This window comes from Diorhabda carinulata, chromosome X, assembly GCF_026250575.1.
Source record: "Diorhabda carinulata isolate Delta chromosome X, icDioCari1.1, whole genome shotgun sequence".
Classification (NCBI taxonomy): Eukaryota; Metazoa; Arthropoda; class Insecta; order Coleoptera; family Chrysomelidae; genus Diorhabda; species Diorhabda carinulata.
The window spans coordinates 30,342,959-30,366,483 of record NC_079472.1 but is presented as its reverse complement, the minus strand read 5'-3'; the positions used below and the strand labels follow the sequence as shown (position 1 = coordinate 30,366,483).

Sequence of the window (23,525 nt, the reverse complement as noted above, 5' to 3'; positions counted from 1 at the left end):
AGCCCAGAGTAGTTCTAAGGTTTTAAGAGAACCACGTGCGAACTAGTTTTGACATCCGTCAAAAGTCATAACCTAATTATTTAGTTAAGAATTTAAAACGAGTGTACTTCCTTTCGTTTCAATGCTTACCACGTTGTTTAAACGATCAATAAATTTTTGTAAATATAGTAAAAAAAAGTTGTTAATAAAGAATTATTTTTCAACAATGGGAAACAGCTCAACAGTTAACTTAGATTTAGGAGTAAATCGTATAGTGTGGCTAGACATGGAAGTAAGTAAATAAAATCAATTTCTTTTTACTTCTTAGATATTTTTATATGTTTTTCGTGATGATTTTCCTTCACTTTAGGTTTTTTTCATAGAAAATATATGAAAATAGACCTAAAATCAAAAGAAATTATCGCGAAAAAGTAAAGAAAATATAAATTCCATAGTATTTACTTTATGTCATATAGATGACTGGTTTAAATCAGGAAAAAGATAAAATAATGGAGATTGCCTGTCTTGTTACCGACGCTGATCTAAATACAGTTGCTGAAGGACCAGATATAATAATACATCATACAAAAGAAACTCTTGATAAAATGAATGATTGGTGTGTGAAACATCACAATAAAGTATGAATTGGTATATTAGTTGTTGAAAGGACACTACAGTTCGGCATTTTTTAGACAGGATTGGTCGAAGCTTGTTTAAATTCAAAGACGGACATTAAACAAGCTGAAGATGAACTTTTGCAATTTGTGCAAGAACATACTATTGAAAAAATGTCACCCATTGCAGGGAATAGTGTTTATATGGATAGAATATTCTTAATAAAGTATATGCCTAAATTGAACAACTATTTTCATTATAGGTAGATGTAAATATTATAATAAAAATTTTCGAATATTATGTAATTTTTCTTGTAGAATAATAGACGTTTCCACAATTAAAGAATTATGTAGAAGATGGAATCCCAGTGTGTTCAAGCAAGCCCCAGATAAAAAATTTGAACACCGAGCTCTCAGTGATATAAGAGAAAGTGTGGAAGAATTAAAGTTTTATAAAAACCATTTTTTAAAATTAGAAAAATCGTGATTTTCTATGAAGTTAAGCAAAATCCACCCTGAAATTGAATAATTTTAAATACCTCATGTAATTTATTACTTTATACACATTTTATTTAATTTACAATAAAAATTTCACTAGTAAATATGTTTTTTTAACCCTACATCAAAATCCCTTCCTTTGCATCATAAAATGCGAACAAAATTATAAACACATCTTAAAATTAATTCAAATATTATTCACGTACTATTATTGTGACTAACCCTGTATGTAACAATAGGCACAGATCACCTATACTTAGATATTATTTGTTTTCAACCTAGAACATGAAGTTTTGACGAAATTGGCGCCATCTAAAGGTGTAAACCTTAATTTCACATCTCATAAAACATTCGTAAACAGGAATTTAAATGTTATTTTAAGAGAGGTCATGCCATCGTCAAGTAACTTGTTTATATAAAATGTATCCAAAATTTTTATAAAAATAATGAAATACTGGAAACAAAATGCAAAAGTGCGATATTATTGAATCATTAAAAAATTAAAATTATTTATTTTCTTGGTTGATTGAAATTCAACAATTATACGAAAATTATTTATTTTATAATAATAATAAATTCAGAAGACAAGTTTTAGTTAAATTAAAATGTTCGGTGTTATTTATATCCGGCAGCCATCTTGTGAAACGTTTTATATGATGTGGGAATTAATGAATTGTCTTTGATTTGAAGGCACTAGATCTTGAAACGGGTTCATACACATTTGACACAACTGTATTAAATTATTTGGTACAATTATATTGTACTGTAAGTCGCCTATCATATAACTACACGGATCCATATAAAATAATAATTTTCACCCTATTACGTTCAAGGTTGGTAGAAGATAGGTCGACCGATTTACGCGTGACGTCATCTATTGAAATCCGACAAATGAAAACTAACAAAAAAACACTACTTTAAAAGGAAAAACCGACTTAAAAAGTGGATATAAAGCAAGACTTAAGCACAAATCAAACGTAATTACTGCTTAATTTACAGATCTTTTTCAATAACTGACGTAAGACTTCTCCCTTTCGTCTATTGCATCCATGATATCGTGTAACCTATCTTCTACCAACCTTGTGTTAAGTTAATATTAATTTCAAATATTGAATCAGTACGGTAACGTTGTAAACGGAAGTAAGAACCTCGATGGCCGACGGCGATGATTAATAAAGATATACTCTTGTAATTATTGTTAATTTATAACAGAAAATTAACGTACATTGAAATAATCATGGTTTTTAATTGTATCAGCATTTTTTGAAGATTAAACGTAAAATACAATTTATATTAAATGTTTGAAGGGATAGTTTAATAATCATTTTTAGTTTTTATAGAAAATTAGTCTTCACGTGTATCTAGAGCTAACGCGCATGATTGATAATTGACGTTTCGTTCTAAGATGGCTTCATTTGAATTCAATCAGTTTCTTTGTGAATTGACAATTGTTTCAATTCAATTAAATATTATTATTCGATATTTAGTTTTGAAATGCGGATAGTTTGTTTGCTAAAACACCAAACAATTGTTTCTACATTTAATATAATATTGAATTAAAAATTGATTATCGAAGTGTAACGTTTGGTGTAGTACCTTGTAACATCGTAAACCAGTGCAAAGATGGATGCATATGAACAACGCGTTATCGTATTTTTTTCATACAAATCGAGTGATAAATTTTCTTAAAATTGTTTTATTATATATAAAACTTTAGAAAACAATAAAAAAAATACAAATTTTATGACTTTGGAGTTATTCTACAGCATCTAATATCTGTGTTTATATTTCGTGGGTTTTCGCGAACCGTTAGGAGGTTAGAAAGTTTTGCGCTTGTTTGTAGTCGTCGCGACGCCTCTCTACGATGCCTCAGTGCCCTAAAAGATTGTTGCCAGTAGCGCTGTGCGCGGTTATAACGAAACTGGTCTCTCAAATTACGTGCACCTTGGCTTGGAACAGAAAAAAAAACGTATTCACTTCAACAGTTTCAAATTTATCATTGGGTAAGTTTTTTTAGTTCTATACATATTTTGATGGTGTCTCTACTATATTATGTATCGAAAAAAATAAATAGAATATTTGTATATATAATATACAGGGTCTTTTTTGTTAGTAGTACAAAATAAATATACAAATTGAATGAAAAAAGCGTGATAGTGCATAACCTCAAATAAACAATTTATTTGAGGTTATTTACTAAATGAAAACTCAAATCTTTTATTTATTTCTAGGGTTGATAAAATAAATTATTATTTACAGGATTGTACTCATGAAATTCGTATTTTTAAATTCAACATATTCATTTAAGTTTTTTACTTAAATCTTATATTATTGATGTTTTTTTTTTGTTTATATTTATGAAAATATTGTATTAGACAATATTTATAGGAATTTTTACGGTTTATATTTATAATAAATGTATGTATGTTGCAGAAGACTAATGTAAAAACGAAAACAAACTCTCAAACTAATTCCCTTGACGTAGTTCTAGTGGACTAGTAAATTTCGAGGACTGTTTTGACATAGTTATTTCTGATTTACGACCACTATCTTAATTTGTTCGAGATAAAATCGTTCACTTTTTTGGGTAAATATCTGCAGATACAACGAACTTTGGTAATATTTCATTTTTAATGATATCGCTTGTAAGAAAAAGTGGATATTTTGGCAGAAATTCAGTTCCAGAACTTAACCCAACTATAAATTTCGAAATCTCGACTATATCTGTATAATTATAATACCAATAGTGTTCTCGATAACCAAAAACAACTTACAGGGTGATTCGTATTCAGGAATATTAGAATAAATTACTTTTTCGCTCAAATTAGGCATACGTGGGGACACATAGGCCTCCAGATAGACCTAGACCTACTTAACATCACCAAAGATCGATGTCGTTTAAGAAGCCGATCAAGCACTTTGATGTCATTAGGCAAATTGTCTCATTTTGAACATCCGAAATCAGTTTATTTTACTCTTGAGCCACTTCAGCTCAATGTAACGCCGAAAGTATCTAGTAATAGACAATTTCTGCCACGAAACTCCTGTACAGTTATGGCTACCCGATAATAAACATAAAAAATAATTTCTTCTTCTAAAATGATTCCGTCAGTTGGAAGTGGATAGAGCTCGTAAATATTCAGTGGGGGTGCCTCAGACTCATTTGACTGAATCAAATTGATGAAATCCTCTATTTTGTGATTTAATAAAAATGTTTGTGTCTAGTTTATTGAACTATAAAGTTGAGAGGGGTTGTAACTATGCAGGTGAAACCTTAAAAAGTTAATATAACGAGTGGGAAGCTCGTATTTCAAACTGAAATAACCAACCATCAGTTATATAGAGCATTTTGAGTTGAAACATACGACGCGTCCGTCGTGATTCCTCGAATTTAGAACGAACGAGGAAAAATGTCTCGCAAAACACGTAAACAAGATTTATTATTTTTATGATGTATAAAAAAAAGTGAAACGAAAACTTTTTATTATAAACTGTCTCGAAAATACAGAGGCGGTGGAAATTTGAAACGTGAAATAGATATGTGTGTACAGTTTTTTTAATATACTTTCAAATATTTATATAAAAAAACAAAAATTCTAAAAACTGTTTCCAATTATCTTGAAATCAAAGAAAATTTGGATTACTATTTTCATTACTTTACTAGTTTCCCTGTATCTAGATGGTAGATTTTTCAGCTAACTTTGCCTAAAAAGATATTTTCACTCTGGATCTCTTTGTACTTTCCCCAAAATATGTATCCCCCCCCCTAAATTAAGTATCTCCTCCTAAACGGTTCAGAATATTGAGGCTCATTAAACCTTAATCTCCCCAAACATTGTTGTACACCATTTAGTTGATTTTTCCGAGTAAACTTATTTTCTAGTAATGAAATTTCCACAACAATATAACAGGAAAAACAATTAAATGGCATGTAATTTAGCAACAACCAATATACCTGGTATTTTCTACCTTTCTGTAGTTAGAAAATGAAATTAACATGGATACAAGTGAGGTTAGATTGATTTTATCACAGAAAACCTACTCAAATTTATACAGTTACAACTTCGTTAATAAAATAATAATCGTTCCAACCCTGACGGACCGAAACCTGACCCAAGGAAGTCCAAGTCTCTTTTATAATTTTCTTAATGTCGTAATTTAGCATAATACGTTTTAGGAAAAGCCTATATACCTGCGTCCTTTACTTTCCATGAAATTGAAATAGATAAAAGTAGGGTTAGATTGATTTCCATTTTTAACCTATCCTAACCCACCCCGTAAAATTTACGAGTTACGTACTTTATATGTAGATTCTAAATATTGCAGAATTACGATTAGAATATGCCTAGATATTTTTTTTTCTGTTAGTATATTCTAAATATGCGTTTTTGACATTAAATAGTCACGTGACCTCACCTCCCAATACCAGAGATTAATGCCTTGTTGATATTGAACATATTCATCACCCTATATATGTGTTCTCGCATTTAAGAATAAAAAAAAAATATCGTTCCACCCCTGACGGACCGTTACCCGATCCTGGTAGTATAAAATTACAATTCCAAGTCTCTTTCTGAATGCCTTGATAGCATACAATTAAATTAATTAGTATCTGGTGCACTTATTAGGAAAAACAAATATACCTGCATCTCTCTACCTTCTCATCGTTTCGTATTTACACGAACATTGGCGACGAAGCGAGCGCTTTCGAACATCTAGATTTCTGTGGAGCTACGTTGCTCATAGAGACTCGACACGCGCGGCATAGTTTAATTTTAAGTTTTGCACATATTTGTCTCAATCAAATCTGGCCAATAAAACAAAGATTTCTTGAACGATCTGTTTATTTTTTGTGTTTGTTTTACTTGTTTGTTTAAGGGAATTCTTGTTTTCTTTTTTTAGTTGCCAAAAATTTAAGGCCAACCCTGTAGTATGACGAAATTAAAAAGGCGATCAATTTTTAGTAAAAAATCGAGTAAATCAAACGTTTATCCACTTCGTAAATCTAATTTTTTTTCTTCTTAATCTATTAACCTAATCATATTTTTTTCAAGTCTTTTTTTTCATGCTCCGTTTCCTTTGAAATGAGAGGTGGTCCTGCCGTAGCGGCTGCTCGTCGCCATGAGTCATAGTTGGGGGTATTCGGGGGCAGCGGCCGTCTTATTTCTGGGAATCGTCGCCAGCAGATTTATCGCGCCCGCCTCCTCTACTTTACCACCTCAAGTAAAAGTAGGTAAGTGTGAGATGTTTATACAGGGACGACAATAAAAAAGTTTGATTTCACAGCAAATTACTTTTAGAATTATTATTAGCGTGTTTTTAATTGTTATTCAAATTGCTAAGTCATGAATAAAATATGGAAAGACTCGTTAAGAAGTTTGAAATAATCGGAACATTCAAAAAAGCGTTATAACTTCGTCTCAAACACAATTAAGAATGTTGATTACAGAAAAAAAATCTTCATATTTTCTCACTGTTTTTTTAAACAACTCGCTATTTGTTTGTGGTATAAAACCAAGCAGCGTTTATAAATATAAATATAAATCAGTGTCTATTTAGACAATTACAAACTGTATATACGAGGGTTGTTTAAAAAGTTGCGTATCAAAAATAAATTTAAAAATATCTTTATATACGATTATCAGATACAAATTGAGTGTCCAAAATGGCTGACATTATAGTGAAAATATCTCAACGCATGCGTAAATACATATAATTTATAAATGTTAAGGTTTTCAGGTTGAGGTACGAAACGTTTCGGACAACCCTCGTGTATTCAATTTCATTTTGACTCCGTACAATATTTCTATGATAATTTTCTTATATAATAATGTATATAGAGTGTCGCAACTTCCAAAAATTAAGTCGTAGTTTATTTTGTTGCTATATACGTGATTCAATTTTTTTTTTCAAATATTTTATGATGGAATTAAATTGATCCACATTTGTTTTTTATTCGTGCTACAAAATTTTAAAATTCACCGATTTGGTCTAATATATATTATTGTTCAATTAGCTCTATAAAAATGAATCTAAAGGATTAAAATTTGGGGAAATCGGTGGTTCTCTTTCACACATTTTTTTAATTAAATTAACCATATTGAACGATTTTTCTAAAATAACTAACACAAATTTCTGTTTCGCTTTTTTCACTAGTAGTATAGTTCGAAAATTGAAGTTAAACTATAAAACTTGGTCTTTAAAGTGAGGTTATGTTGTACAAAACATGATAATATACGATTGTGATTGATTATTGTATGGAAAAAGTTTTAATTTTTTTCAATATGTGATTTTTTTTTAGTATTTCTTGTGATTTTTTTATTTTCCACTCCATTTCCACGATTTCCAGCAAAACTTTTCACCTCCTCATTTATTTTCTTTGAAATCGCCACGAGATTAACACATTTCTCAGGAATTCGATAAGAATTTCACAATATGTGATTTTCTTAGTATTTCTTGTGATTTTTTCTTATTTACCACTCCATTTCCACGATTTTCAATAAAACCTTCCACGACCTCAACGATAATCCTTATTCCAGACCATCGATAAGTGATTTGAAAATCTATTCACGTAAAATATAACAGCTTAGCATTTTTTCGTCCTCTATCACGTTTCCTAGTAATTTTTTTTTAAATTCCAGGTGCTATTTTCACCGAAGACGAGAAGAATGGCCCCAACGAACTAGCTTTCAAATACGCCATCAATAAAATCAACAAAGACAAAACTTTGCTACCGTACACGTCACTCGTCTATGACATTCAATATGTTCCTCGAGACGACAGTTTCCACGCCAGCAAAAAAGGTGAGTCGAAAGCCACAATTATACTACGAGGGTCTTTTAATAAGTTTCTTTCAAATAATCAACAGATAGTGAACACGTGAAGCACACTGTGTTGCCATACTTAATTCACCAATCCTCATTAATCAATTATTGTAAATTATTGCTATATAACATAAACAAAAAAAACAGAAGTTTTAAAAAGGTTTTTTTGAAATAAAAATTTCAAAAAAACAATAAAAAATTCGAAATATATTTAAACGTTAAACGTTTTATACGAAACACAAACGAACATCAACTGAACAACGGCAGGAAACAGATAGTGAACACGTGACGCAGTGTTGCCAGACTTATAATTCAAAAGTAAATTCCTGATATAATCGTAGAAAACAAAACGAAAACTTAGGAAAACAACAAATACAGTTTAAAAGGAATTAACGAACCAAAATGTAAACAAAATCACGTGAAATGTAAGCAAGGAGAAGATATAATGGGACTTGTTGTTTGTTCGAAACTTAAAGATTATAAATAGGTTAAATTTTTATGTAATTAAGCAATTAATATCTGTATATTGAATTTTTGATTATAAATAGAACTTTTCGTACACGATTTTGGTGGCAAGGTTTTCTTTTCAGCTTGTCAATTGGTCCAATACGGCGTTTACGCAATTTTTGGTCCTTCGGATCCCCTACTTGGATCTCACATACATTCTGTTTGCGACGCATTGGATATACCTCATCTAGAGGCTCGGCTCGACGTCGAAAGTGACGTTCGAGAATTTTCTATAAATTTACATCCTACGCAACATTTGCTCAACGCCGCTTTCCAAGACGTCATGACGTTCTTGAATTGGACAAGAATAGCGATAATATACGAAAAAGAGTATGGTGAGAAACTCTCATACGGGGTGTAATCAAAAAATAAGGTCTTTTATTTTATTAGAAACCCAATCGATCTAATTTGAAGTCTGAGAAAGAAAATTTAGTGTTAAAACATTTTTTTTTTGAGAATTCTAAGTTTTGGATAATACAATTTTTATTTTATCATATTTTATTCAATTTTTGAAATCTGCTTAATTTTCACTTTTAAACAGTATACAAAGTTATTATATTATCATCTTAAACAAATTTAATGTTTTATGAGATACTTTATCATTTTTTTCAACTTAACAAGCTGGATGTAGTTCAAACTAGTTATTTCCAATTTAAACCTGATTGTTTACAGATTAAAAACAATGTTGAATAACAAATATTAGTATGATCAAACTTACCTTAGAAAAAATCGTCTTGTTATCGATGCACTACACCAATGTACCACTACACTACTACACCACTACAGCCAAGGGTGTATTTAAATCACCCTATTGATGATAACAGCCCATTTATCACCATCACTTTAAAGTCTATCACAACATCACAACTTAATTAATTCAATTTATTTACTTTATGTGAAAATTAAGACCGAAGATTTCGTTAACACACTGTATATAATAAAAACAGTACGAATTACAGTATTTAATTGTAAGTTTGAAGATCTTAAGTCATTTAGTTTATTACATTTTAGTAAAATCTTTGTTTATTCACCATATTTTTTTAGACACCCCGTATTTGAATTATTAATTAACGACACGTTAACTTACATAACCGAATAATCTGGAATCACATTAATACTAATTATCTGAACAAATGTAATTAATTGAAAAAAATAATTTGTCACTATAACCTCACTTATTATTGTGTAACAACTTGTATTTCGTACGTTCTGGAATCTTCTAAAACGCCGCCATATTGAGCGCGAATCATTATGACATGGATAACCTATTTACTCTCTTGACAAATCTCACTGCAATATATTTTTTGTTATTTTCGTCAAAACGAATAAAAATTTATAATTAGATATTTTTTAATCTTAAAATTGTTGAATAATCTCTACTCTACGGTTATTTTTGTAGCGGTTTTCGTTCTGAGTGGTTGGCGGATCTGTTTGTGTCATTTTGTGCTGTCATTTTGAGTTACCTTACATCACATCACGTGATACTATACACATAAATCGTGTTGGTCTGAGTTTGTTTATATTAGAACCCGAAAATCACATCAAAAACAAAATATTTTTCTAACAGAGTGCAGTAATTATGCGTACAAATAACTTGAACTAATCCTGTGTTTGATACATTTATGGGGATTTGTTCGTTACATTGAGTTCGCGCGCGTTTATCTCATTGGCTTATATCTCAATATGGCAGCTTTCAGAAGTTATCTCATTTGTTGTGGGCGTAACACTCCATATTTATCTATTTATATCATTTTTTTTGTTGCTTTTTAGACTTCTTATTTAGTATGACGAAAAGTTTTGGTTCAGTTAATATTTTAATATTCAATAAAAATATTTCTGGAATACACAACGCGAATTCTTAATCGTCGTAGAATCGTTTTTAAACATCCTATTCCAGGTCTTTTGAAGCTTCGTGAATTGGTTAAGTCTCCGCAGAATAACGGTTTGGAGATTTTTTTAAGACAGTCAAATCCGGATTCGTATCAGGACGTTTTAAAGGAAGTTAAGGATAAGGAGATACGTAATATTGTCATCGATACCAAACCTGGGAATTTACAACTATTCCTAAAAGGGGTAAGTATAAAAATGAGTTTGTATATATGAGGTGATATCAGAAAATAATATTATGAGTTTGGTAACCACGTTAAATGCTTTGTTCATATTACATTTATACATAATTTACTAGAAAAAATAATGTTTTGTTTCAGTTAGGGATACTATAATTACAAAGAAAGATTAGTTAATTTGTTATTCGCTAATTTTTATCTGATTTTGTGATACAGTTGCGACCGATTTTTTTTATTTGTTGTCTTTTACTATAATCATCAAGTTTTCAATTAAATTCGTTCAAGAGGATAGAAATCTGGATCACTGGTAGGTCTGTTAACGTTGTAAATATTAAATGAAGTCATCGTTATAATTATTTCGCACATCTCTCAAGAACCATTTTTTAAATGTAATTTTTTCATTTCCTAAACGTTTAGGGGAAATTTTTTTATGGATCCTGATATTTTTAAGTTTCTATTTTTATTATTTTTCAACATGTATAAAATCAAAGTTGATTCTAATATATTTACGATATTTCGATTTTGTTATCTTGTATATCAGAAATTAATTGTCTGGTGGTGGTGTTTATTTTTTTCTTAAAAGAAGAAGACTTTCTAAGTTTTCTCTTCAAAACTAGACTCGATTTTTTTCATTATTTCAGCCTGTCTGATTTTTTGAGTGAAGTTGAATTTAGTGCCCTGTATCTAGGAAATTAATCGTCTGGTGGTGGTGTCTATTTTTTTCTTGAAAGAAGAAGACTTTCTTAGTTATCTCTTCAAAACTAGACTCGATTTTTTTCATTATTTCAGCCTGTCTGTTTTTTTGAGTGAAGTCGAATTTAGTGCCCTGTATCTCGGAAATTAATCGTCTCGTGGTGGTGTCTATTTTTTTCTTGAAAGAAGAAGACTTTCTTAGTTATCTCTTCAAAACTAGACTCGATTTTTTTCATTATTTCAGCCTGTCTGATTTTTTGAGTGAAGTCGAATTTAGTGCCCTGTATCTCGGAAATTAATCGTCTGGTGGTGGTGTCTATTTTTTTCTTGAAAGAAGAAGACTTTCTTAGTTATCTCTTTAAAACTAGACTCGATTTTTTTCATTATTTCAGCCTGTCTGTTTTTTTGAGTGAAGTTGAATTTAGTGCCCTGTATCTCGGAAATTAATCGTCTGGTGGTGGTGTCTATTTTTTTCTTGAAAGAAGAAGACTTTCTTAGTTATCTCTTTAAAACTAGACTCGATTTTTTTCATTATTTCAGCCTGTCTGTTTTTTTGAGTGAAGTTGAATTTAGTGCCCTGTATCTCGGAAATTAATCGTCTGGTGGTGGTGTCTATTTTTTTCTTGAAAGAAGAAGACTTTCTTAGTTATCACTTTAAAACTAGACTCGATTTTTTTCATTATTTCAGCCTGTCTGATTTTTTGAGTGAAGTTGAATTTAGTGCCCTGTATCTAGGAAATTAATCGTCTGGTGGTGGTGTCTATTTTTTTCTTGAAAGAAGAAGACTTTCTTAGTTATCACTTTAAAACTAGACTCGATTTTTTTCATTATTTCAGCCTGTCTGATTTTTTGAGTGAAGTTGAATTTAGTGCCCTGTATCTAGGAAATTAATCGTCTGGTGGTGGTGTCTATTTTTTTCTTGAAAGAAGAAGACTTTCTTAGTTTTCTCTTCAAAACTAGACTCGATTTTTTTCATTATTTTAGCCTGTCTGATTTTTTGAGTTAAGTCGAATTTAGCGCCCTGTATCTCGGAAATTAATTGTCACGTGACTATTTCCATTTTTTCTTTAAAAATGTAAATAAATCCACTAATTGAACCCAATTTTCCGGATTATTTTTGTGTACAGAAAGAAACGAGGGTGCATTGATTCTTATTATACGAAATATTACAACTAAAAATGATTTATCATCCTAATGCCCAAAAAAAACTTCAAAACTGACACTCATATGTCTCGAATCCGTATTATTTACCCTGCAGAGGAGCAATTACTATATCAGGACTCAATCCAACAAACCCTCCTTTTATTAAAATTTTCCTCATCCCACCAATTCTATCCAACGAATTTCTCTCTGTCTCTCCGTTTTATTTATAAATCTATGCACTACAAAAAACCAATAGTCTTCGGTTCCTTTTTGCAGATATTAAAACTGCAAATGAACGATTACAAATATCATTATCTTTTCACGACTTTCGATATGGAAACTTTCGATTTAGAAGATTTCAAATACAACTTCGTTAATATGACCGCCTTTCGAATAGTCGATACCGAGGACATTTCCGTCAAGGAAATCCTGCGAAGCATGTCGAAAAGTCAGTTTAATAGAGACTTGCGACTTTTAAATTCGACTTTCATCCAAGTAAGTATTATTCCGCATCTAATTTTATTATAAAACTATTGGATTCGCACCCGTATATTCACTTGATTAGCGAAATAATCTGTTTTGATTGGTTATTGGTACAGAAACATTGTATTTGCCCTCGTATATTAACTGAAAAATAATCCCTTTAACCCACAATCAAATTTTTTTATTATCGAATTATTTGATTCGTCCCTAACTTGTTTTGTTTTCGTAATATTAAATTTTTATAAAATTATTTGATTTGTCCTCGTATATCGTCTTGTTCGAAAAAAATAATTTGTCTTGTCTTTGATTTCATTTTATTTTCATGTAACTTTTAGATTCTTCCTCGTATATCAACTCAGTAACAATTAATTTTTATTAAACTATTTTACTAGTCCCCGTATATTTAATTTTCACTTAAATAGTTTTTTTCACTTTTTTCTTCTAATCTGGATTTATTTTTATAAAACTATTTAATTCGTTCACAAATTAATCAGTTTTTTTTTGACTAGACAACTATTTGGTTCAACCTCGTATTCATCAATTATTCACTGTGTTGTTTAATTTCGCGTTATTATTATAAGAACTATTTGATTCACCCTTGTATGTGCGAAAACTAAGTTGATAGTAGTTCAAAGACTCGTACGTTTCACAACAACCCATAAAAACTTTACCATCTCGCATACTACTTTTTATTTTATTTCTTAACAATTCGAAAATAATCTTATTTCATCGTTTGTTTTTATTTTCTTTCCAGATATTAAAACAAATTTCAAATTTAAAATCTTTTGTCATTTCTGTTCAAGTTAGAATCGTCTTCTTTTTTTCTTTTCCTAATTGACCAATCAAAAGGTCTACAGTATTGAATTTGGAATCGGAGTAGGCCAAGTTTTATCATAAATCTCAAGTCAAATTTTCGCAGCACGGAGTAGCAGTAGGAACGTCAATTAGATTTCGTGTGACCGGATCGATTTGTTCCCCTTTAATTGATTGAGTTATAACTTAAACGGTAGTCGAACATGCATTCGGTAAATATTCAATGAAAAACGATGTTAATTTACAAGATTACGGACGACTTGACTCGATACAGAGGTTATGTTATCGTAACTTTGAAGTTTGTGGTTGTAATTCAGTTCAGGTCTACCAACCTTGACCGTTAATGACGTTCTACACTAAAATTAACTGGTTAAATGGTTTATAATAGATAAATATGCGACGGAATGATTAGAATTTCGATACACAGGAAATTGATAATTCGATATTGAAATTAAATTAACGACGTTTCTTCATTACTTTTTTTATATTGGAAAGGGGGCGTTAATGTAAATTATAATTTCGAAATTATTTCCTTTAGAACGTAAATCTGAATTATTTTAATTGGGGAGTATTTTTTCAGTTTAATATCGATTAATACAATCGAATTATTCGATAAACTCGTTAAATAAAATAGAGTGAATTGAATTTATGGTAACTAAAGTTGCAACAATCATTTTAACGTACTTCGCGACTGGAAATTATTGAAAAAATTTATGCTTATGCTACAGGGTCTCGATATCGAACTTTGGGCCACTAAAAATCCAAAAAAAACTGTTTTTAGTAGTATTAATCGAATACTTTTCTAATATTGCTTGTTTTTTTTCTAGTATCGATTATGTAGCTGATTAATTTCTTGTTTTGCTGGTTAGATTTGTAAAAAATTCATGTCTAAAAAGAATTTTGGAATTTTTTTTATAGTTCTGAATTCGTATATCAAAATATTCTTTTCGTAGAGACGAAATTTGAATATTTCTCTAAATTTGCTTGTTTCTTCCTTGTATCAATAATGTAGCTGATTAATTTCTTGTTTTGCTTGTTAGATTTGTAAAAAATTCATGTCTAAAGAGAATTTTGGCATTTTTTATAGTTCTAAATTCGTATATCAAAATATTCTTGTCGTCGAGACCAAATGTGAATATTTCTCTTAATTTGCTTCGATAACGTAGCTGATTAATTTCTTGTTTTGCTTATTTTTCTTTACGTCGACACGAAATTTGAGTGTTAATCTAATTTTTTGTTTTGTATCGTAATGTAGCTGATTAATTTCTTGTTTTGTTCGTTAGATCTTATAAAAATATATTCCTATATCAAAATTCTTCTACTTCGACACGAAATTTGAGTATTAATCTGATTTTGCTTGTTTTTTTATACCAACAATGTAGCTTATTAATTTATTGTTTTGCTTGTTATATTCAAAATAGCAGGTGTTGATCGCGCCTTGAAGGCGTGGCAAATAATTAGGTGTTTCCACAGGACCGCATTCAGTATCGATTTGAAATAGTTGCAAAATTCATAAAAATTGTTTTCTTAAGTTGACCAACATCACTTTATGTTTCATTATTTTATATATTCGATTATTATGATACGAGGGGTATCAGAAATTGATATTTTTCGTTGTATTTACGTATTTAAGTTAAATTCTTATTATACATTTCTAAATTCTGAAAAAAAAACGTTAATAGTACATCCAGGGTTTTAAATATATCGTTCTCGTTTAAATACAAGGCTATTCAGAAAGTAATAAACCGGTTTGTGTTTACATATAAAACCGTGCCTTATAATTGAGTGTATTTTGAATTACTTCGCGAAAATCCTTTATTTTTTGAATGATCCTCGTATTTGATTAAAAAAAAAAATATGAAAACCACTCGATGTGTCTTGGAATTTAAAAACGTCCTGTGGAATCTTTTTTCTCGGTTAAACGAGACTGTTAGCGCCGAATTCGTCTTCTTTTTTTTTCATCTATTTTCTACAGGCAGAAGCCGCTTTGATATACGATTCGGTTTTTGTGTTCGCTATCGGGCTCCAGACGCTAGAACAGTCGCACACTCTAAAACTGTCAAATTTATCTTGCGACAAAGAACAACCTTGGGACGGAGGACTCAGTCTCATCAACTATATTAATTCGGTAAGTTATTAAAACGATATAAAAAATCTGGTTTTTTCTTTATTATCGCGAGGAACCCACTAGCAACACGCCACCCCTCGCCACGTTTCTAATATGCGTGCATACGTTTTTCCATTTAATTCAATTGTCTGCGATTAATCTTGAGAATTTTGAAGCGTCTCACGTTGGTTGGCGTGGCGTGTGGTGGTCGTAGACAATTGAATTAAATTGAAAAATATATACACACATATACGAAACGTGGAGTGGAGTGGCGTGTTGCTAGTGGCTTCTAGCCATTAGAATGAACTTTTTTATACGTTTATTTCTTTTTTCATATATCAAAAAGCAACAAATTCTACCCAAATTTCTCAACTATTTCGATCAATTTGAATGATTTTTTTTTCTATTTCTTCACTGTTATTTATATTGGGACATCCTGTGTATATGGGACTTTTTTATAGCTTGTTTGTTACCTCTTATTCGCTTTTGCGGAAGCTGGTGTACAAATTTATGTCCAATATCCTCTATCCACGTCGTTTGTTTCACCCTTAGTGATATTAAAAAACGATATTTATTACATAACCTCAAAATCGTATTCACCCTCGAAATCGTATTTCTTGAAAGTATTCTCCACTCGGCGAAATTTAAAATGCACAAAAGAAAGTTGAAAATAGTTTTTTTTTTAACTTTTATCATTTCACAACAAACGTCTTATACAGGGTAATCCACATTTGATTGTATATCACCCTATATAATTATTTTCTCGAATGGTAACTGTTTATTACAGGTAGAATTGAAGGGTTTGAGCGGGCCTATTGAATTTAAAGAAGGGCGTCGCATTAAATTCAAATTAGACTTGCTTAAATTGAAGCAGCCTGCTTTAGTGAAAGTCGGCGAATGGCAGCCGGTTACGGGGGTCAATATAACGGACAGAGCCGCTTTTTTCGATTCGGGAACAATGAATTTCACTCTTGTAGTTACCACAATTTTGGTAAGTACAGTGAAATTTATCGAAATATAATCAGTTAAATATATATTTTTATTCTTTTTTTCAATTTTCCACAGTTTAAATCGTTTTATTTAAATTTTCGAGGAAAAAATCGTAACCTAAAAAAATTCTCGTATCTATGATAAATTTAAATCACTGCGGCGTTGCCAAGTTAAAATTATGTTTGACGAATCAAATTCTATTTCGACTAATAAATTTCAAATTTTTTTTATTTATTTGCATTAAGGAAACTCCGTACGTAATGATGCACACTACTAACAATTATACGGGAAATAATCGATTCTACGGATTTTGTATCGATATTTTGGATCGAATATCTCAAGAAGTAGGATTCGATTATTTACTCGATTTAGTACCTGATCGAAAATATGGAGCGAGAGATCCCAGTACTGGTCTTTGGAATGGTATGGTATTGCAGCTAATGCAACACGTACGTAAAAAATCAACAAATAATATAATTATTTATTAATTGTTTATTATGTTTGGTACATACCTCGTATAACGAATATTCCCTGTACGTTTTCCGGATGGAAACGATTTCGTCAGCCAATCAATCATCGTCTTCGTTTGGGTTTAAACCGCAATTAAGATTTCTGGCACTGGAGTAGATAAATTTTAGAAAAAAAAATGGATTTGGGGTAAAAATTCGACAGTAGTATCCCTCTTTTGATAATTAATCTTATTTCACGTCAATCATTCAATGATTAATATATCTTTGCCAAAAAAATGTGTTCGCGTGAAATGATTAAACGAATTTCACTATTTTTTGTTTAATATCACGTAATGAATTTTTTATTTTGTGTCTCGATACTTTTTTTTTCATTTCTACCCCTAAAATAATCATCAAAACTCGTATGTTTAATAAAATGATTTATTGTTCATGTTCAATAAAGAAATCTGACAACAACGCAATCGTCTAGATTAAATGACATTGAACTCTCGTTGTTATACAAAATTTTACTGAAACTATTCAACCAAAAAAAAATGATAATTTTATGAAAAACGAAATAAAAAAAAATATTTGAAAGCGAAGTTTCTACTACACTTATGAAAATTGTAATTGTAATTGTTTTTTTAAATAAAAATTCTCACCGAAAATAACCATAACCAAATGTCATTTTTAACTTCTAACCTATATTCAAATGTCATTTCTTAAAACTAGAATTTCAGTATTTTTGTCCAACATCACTCAAAGGGTTTTTTATTTTGTGCTTTGATACTTTTTTTTTCATTTCTCCCCCAAAATAATCATCAAAACTCGTACAAGATATAATAAAATCATTTAGTAAATCTCATGTCAATAAGAAAATCTGACAACAACGCAATACTCTACTTTAAATGACGTGGAAATCTCGTTGTCATACGAAATTTGACCAAAACTATTCAACCAAAAAAAAATATAATTTTATAAAAGACAAAATAAAAAAAATATTTGAAAGCGAATTTTCTACTACACTTATGAAAATTGTAATATTGTTTTTTTAAATAAAAATTCTCACCAAAAATAACCTATAATCAAACGTCATTTTTAATTTCTAACCTATATTCAAATGTCATTTATCAAAACTAGAATTTCAGTATTTTTGACTAATATCACTCAAAGGGTTTTTTTATTTTGTGCTTTGATACTTTTTTTTTCATTTCTGCTCCAAAATAATCATCAAAACTCGTACAAGATATAATAAAATCATTTAGTAAATCTCATGTCAATAAGAAAATCTGACAACAACGCAATCCTCTACTTTAAATGACATGGAAATCTGGTTGTTATACGAAATTTGACTGAAACGATTCAACCAAAAATAAAATGATGTTATAAAAGACGAAATAAAAAAAATATTTAAATAAAATATGGAGTTTTTCAAATAAATTTTCCTTTTCTTTCTAATGTTTGCTCGGTGGTTTTTGATAAACAGAAAGCTGACTTGGCGGTGGGATCGATGACGATCAACTATGCCAGAGAGAGCGTTATAGACTTCACGAAACCCTTCATGAATCTTGGCATCAGCATTCTATTCAAGGTAAGAGCAAATAAAAAGGTTCTGGGTCAGTGTGTTACTGGGCTAGGGAGGAATTCAAAAGGGTGTGCATATACGAGGAACGTTCAATAATACAACCTCGATTATTTAATAAAATAAATTTTCGTTTACGTTAAATTTAAATTGATTCACTACGTTCTGAGATATTTGAGGTTATGTATAAATTAAACGAGCGATATATACAGGGGGCACAATATTTTTATGTTGGGGAAATTTCTAAAATATGAATTTTTTTTTTGAAATTCGTTTAGGTTCCAAAAAGTCAGCAAGCGAAGCTTTTCTCCTTCATGAATCCGTTAGCTACCCAGATTTGGTTGTATGTCCTTTCTGCGTACATTTTGGTATCGATAACGATGTTCGTTGTTGCCAGATTTTCACCGTGCGAATGGCAGAATCCTCATCCTTGCGAAATCGATAACGCATTAGTGAAAAATCAATTTTCTTTGGCGAATTCTTTTTGGTTTACCATTGGTACGCTAATGCAGCAAGGATCGGATCTGAACCCGAAGGTGAATTTTTGTCATGGAAACCTCGTTGTTTTTGTGGTTAAATTTTTTGAATTTGAAGGCAACTTCTACGAGGATCGTCGGCGGTATTTGGTGGTTTTTCACGTTAATTATTATTTCTTCGTATACGGCGAACTTGGCGGCGTTTCTAACAGTCGAACGGATGATTACTCCAATTGAAAACGCCGAAGATTTAGCTGGTCAAACGGAAATTTCGTACGGTACATTGGAGAGTGGTTCCACTATGACTTTTTTCAGGGTAAGTTCAAAACTGACGTGAATATTTTATTAAGTTGCGATTACGTCAAACCTAATCTATTTCCCAAGATCTAGGAAAATTGAAAAAATTGTCATAAAAAAATACATTGTTGCCAAACCTTGTTTCTCTCCGGTGATGCATAAAAAAAATTATAAACATGTAAATTGTAGTGTTACCAAATCCATTTTATCTACTAACAACTGGGTAAATAAGATACTTGCCATATAGAAATACGTGGATATCACAGTGTTGCCAAATCTATTTTTTTCGTAAAATCCGAAACAATGAAAAAAAAGTCAATTAGAAAAAAGTGCATATTGCAGTGTTGCCAAATTTATTTCCCCCCAAAATTTGGAAAACTGAAAAAATTTCCTATTAGAAATACGTACGTATTGCATTGTTGCCAAATCTATTTTTCTCTAAAATCTGAAGAAACGTAAAAATTTCCAATTAGAGGTACGTACGTATTGCAGTGTTGCCAAACCAGTTTTCTTTTCCTAAAATCAGGAAAATAGATTTACTTGCAACTTGCGGTGTTGCCAAATCTCCATCCCCTCTCAAAATCTGAAAAAATTTTAAAAGACTGCCAGCTAGAACTACGTGCGTATTGCAGTGTTACCAAATCTATTTCCCCCCCTAAAATCTGGAAAAATGGAGAAATTGTCAGTTATAAATATTTGCAGCGTTGCCAAAATTTGTTTTACACAAAAAGAAATTGTGATTCCGGAAAGAACACATCGAAATTACAGTGTTGCCAATTCGAACCATAATTCTAATACGGGGAATCGCTAAAAGAAATCACTTATATAATGCAGTGTTGCCAAAATTAGTTTTTATGCGAAACATGGTAATTTATAAAAGAATACGTATAAATTACAGAGTTGCCAAATTTAGTTAATTTCCCCTGATCTAAAGAAATGAAGAATTGCAATGTTGTCAAACGTAATTTGTCGCTGTTTCGGGAAAAATTACCCGAATAATGGGTATGCATTCTATTTTCCTCATATACCGCTCGATTTCGTTGTAGGATTCGATGATCGAAACTTACAAAAAAATGTGGCGATTTATGGAAAATCGAAAACCCTCCGTATTCGTTCCGACGTACGAAGAAGGTATCCAAAAAGTCCTCGACGGAAATTACGCTTTCCTAATGGAATCCACCATGTTGGATTACATTGTCCAACGTAATTGCAACCTGACCCAGATCGGAGCGCCCTTGGATTCCAAAGGTATCCGTTCAAATTCCTCCCTTCCCCCCTCTATGCGATAATTTTTCCGAATTTCCAGGATACGGTATAGCGACGCCGAAAGGTAGTCCTTGGCGGGACAGGATATCCTTGGCCATATTGGAACTCCAAGAGAAGGGCGAGATTCAGATGTTGTACGACAAATGGTGGAAAAAAAGCGGCGACATCTGTCATCGAAACGTCAAAGGCAAAGAATCGAAAGCTAGTTCGTTGGGGGTGGATAATATCGGAGGGGTTTTTGTCGTGCTTTTATGCGGATTAACTTTCGCCGTTATTATCGCAATATTCGAATTTTGTTATAATTCCAAGAAGAACGCTTCGAACGATAAAGTAAGTACGAGAAAACAAAATTATATTTTTCACCGTTTCCCGATCGAAAAAACAACTAATTCTCTAGCTATATACCGCAATGGGTATTGAATAACATTTATTCGCGAAAATCACGATACCGACGTAAAGAAGAAGAATTAGTGACTTTTTACATTAATGTATACTCTTGAGCTGAATTATCATTTAAAGAAAAAAATATTTCCCGTAATGTTTTAGTAACAGCTACTACGTTACAAAGTTCCTCCCATCTCAACACTTATATAATATAAATACCTCCGATTTAAATCACTTGTTGAATTAAAATTAACGTAAATTTTCCCTCCGAAACGTCGTAGCTTTTTCTACCCGACGGTATATCCATTTTAGACGAACGATTATTTTTAAATTTGCTTTTATTCCAAAAAAATCGTGATTAAACGTGGATTAGAGCACGTGTTACTCTATCGAACTTCATTTGTCTTCCTACGAAATATATCCATACGCCAAGTCTAACAGTGTTGCCAAATTTATTATAAATTACGTCAAGGTTGTATATTTCGAACTATTGTACGATCGTAAGGATGTCAAAGGTAAAATTTATGAAAAAAATTGATTTTTTGTTAAATCACATGATAAAAGGATAATTTTTAATGGTGTTTTTCAATCGAGAAATCAAAATATGAGTTTTTTATACACATTTTCCCATCAATTTATATAATTACAGAAATTACGTCATCTTAAATCTTTAAATACCAAACTAAAGTAAATATTTCTGCGATATCTAGCTTTTTATAAACGTGTGGCAACATTGACGTCGGAACAGCTGCTCCTTGATGATTATTAATATACAACTTCGAAATAGCAGCTTTTTTCTAAATGTTTCTACTTTTACGTGAAATTGAACTGCAAAAATAAAAATAGGCAACATCGCATTCAATCGGGAAACGGTTTAATTTATTTTTTAATAATTTAAGTAACGTCATCCTGCTTTCTGGTGCTTCGTCATCATTTTTAATGGTGTTCAATAATTGACAAATCGAAAATTGCGTTTTTTATGCACATTTAATAATTAATTTAATCAAACGGCGACTACGTCATCTTGAATCTTTAAATACCAAGCTAAAGTAAATATTTCTGTGATATCTAACTTTTTATAAACGTCTGGCAACATTGACGTTGGATTAGCTGGATGTTTCTCCTTAATGCGTATCAATACACAATCTCGAAATCGCAAACATCATTCTGATTATTCAATTATTTTTTTATATTACAATTTTAATACGCTGATTTCCGGTGTTTCGTCATCAACAGTGCGTTTCTATTATTATTTTATGATCAATTTATTTGAACAGCAATTACGTTCATACCAAACTAAAATCACTAATTGTGTGATATCTAACTTTTTATGAACGTTAGGCAACATCGGCGTCAGCTGTGCATCATTTAATAAAAGTTTCAAGTTGAGTTCAGTTGGATGATGCTCTTAGATGGGTACACGTGCACGTCATTTGGTGCTCAGCGGCTTTTTAGGCATCTTTTTCAATATTTTTTTCTGTTTCACGTGAAAAATAAACACAGAAATAAAATTATATAACATCTCATTTAATTCGAGTAATAATTTATTTTATAATTACGTACGAATCAAATGACGTCATACAATTATTTTCAATATTTTAAATAAACAATTAGATTTTCCTATTGAAATTGATGGTAAAAAAAACATTTTTTCATAAAATTTTATAATTAACGTATTTTATATACGGGGTGTGGTACGAAAAGTTCTGATTAAAAGTAATGGCGGATACAAATATATTTGTATACACCGTTATTTTTTTAAACTTTTGCGCGACACCCTGTGAACTATTTGTTTTCACACACTTTTTTATTGAAAATGTCGTTTAAACTTTGGTTCGAGTTCGGGAATCGGTATTTCAGAGATCGGCTAGTGTACCCCATCAATCTCTATGTTCCGAAATGAAGGGCGAATTCTGCTTCGCTCTGAAATGCGGAGGTTCGCGTCAACGGCCCGCTCTACGAAGAAAATGTTCGAAATGCATGTCGGGCGTTTCTTACGTACCGGCGACGTTAGACGTTCCTCCACATCCACCTCTACCTCCGGTGAGATCTATACCAAGAAATACGACGGAGAATCCATCGAAAATTTTTTAAAAATTTCCCATACGGACCTGTTCGAATAATAAGCACATTCATAGTGACAATCTAGATGTTTTTAGATAAAAAAAATGTTAAAACGAATAAAATGAATAAGTAATTTTTAAAAATGTCTTTTATTTCTTAAAAAAAAATTAAATTGATTATTCCTATACATTTCATTCAGTGTTTCGTAAATAAAATCTGTTTATAGAGTAAAATTTCAAAATTTGAATGAAAAAAAAATAAGTCTGGCAACATCGTTTTGATTTATATAC

General features: G+C 30.9%; 2 protein-coding genes across 6 annotated transcripts; both read left to right on the top strand.

Annotated features, from left to right (window-relative positions):
• The first annotated feature begins 80 nt into the window (after positions 1–80).
• LOC130900919 (oligoribonuclease) lies at positions 81–1,195 on the top strand. The gene is made up of 4 exons (XM_057811922.1): positions 81–271; positions 456–617; positions 672–856; positions 912–1,195. Exons 1-4 carry the CDS (start codon positions 122–124, stop codon positions 1,078–1,080), a joined length of 666 nt encoding a protein of 221 aa, XP_057667905.1. The 5' UTR covers positions 81–121; the 3' UTR covers positions 1,081–1,195.
• Positions 1,196–2,886: 1,691 nt separating this feature from the next.
• Positions 2,887–23,378, top strand: LOC130900916 (glutamate receptor ionotropic, kainate 2-like). 5 transcript variants are annotated; one of them, XM_057811916.1, is made up of 16 exons: positions 2,887–3,094; positions 6,146–6,324; positions 7,733–7,894; positions 8,506–8,757; positions 10,320–10,495; positions 12,601–12,819; positions 15,596–15,748; positions 16,515–16,718; positions 16,963–17,166; positions 18,653–18,757; positions 19,027–19,091; positions 19,146–19,284; positions 19,343–19,540; positions 20,568–20,769; positions 20,828–21,117; positions 23,032–23,372. In XM_057811916.1, the coding sequence occupies exons 2-16, from the start codon at positions 6,213–6,215 to the stop codon at positions 23,263–23,265; spliced, it is 2,715 nt and encodes a 904-aa protein (XP_057667899.1). In that variant the 5' UTR covers positions 2,887–3,094; positions 6,146–6,212; the 3' UTR covers positions 23,266–23,372. The 5 variants fall into 5 exon arrangements, with proteins under 5 accessions (XP_057667899.1, XP_057667897.1, XP_057667900.1 ...); XM_057811914.1 differs by having other exon boundaries at positions 19,027–19,284; positions 23,032–23,378; XM_057811915.1 differs by lacking the exon at positions 2,887–3,094 and adding an exon at positions 4,425–4,632 and having other exon boundaries at positions 19,027–19,284; positions 23,032–23,378.
• The last annotated feature ends 147 nt before the right edge of the window (positions 23,379–23,525 follow it).

Bases quoted from the DNA above. Each gene is read 5' to 3' on its own strand.
- LOC130900919 (XM_057811922.1), top strand. From the start codon at position 122: ATGCTTACCACGTTGTTTAAACGATCAATAAATTTTTGTAAATATAGT. The intron at 272-455 runs GTAAGTAAATAA...TATGTCATATAG, and splicing joins TAGTGTGGCTAGACATGGAA to ATGACTGGTTTAAATCAGGA. The intron at 618-671 runs GTATGAATTGGT...GGCATTTTTTAG, and splicing joins GTGTGAAACATCACAATAAA to ACAGGATTGGTCGAAGCTTG.
- LOC130900916 (XM_057811914.1), top strand. From the start codon at position 6,213: ATGAGTCATAGTTGGGGGTATTCGGGGGCAGCGGCCGTCTTATTTCTG. The intron at 7,895-8,505 runs GTGAGTCGAAAG...TTTTCTTTTCAG, and splicing joins TTTCCACGCCAGCAAAAAAG to CTTGTCAATTGGTCCAATAC. The intron at 15,749-16,514 runs GTAAGTTATTAA...TGTTTATTACAG, and splicing joins TCATCAACTATATTAATTCG to GTAGAATTGAAGGGTTTGAG.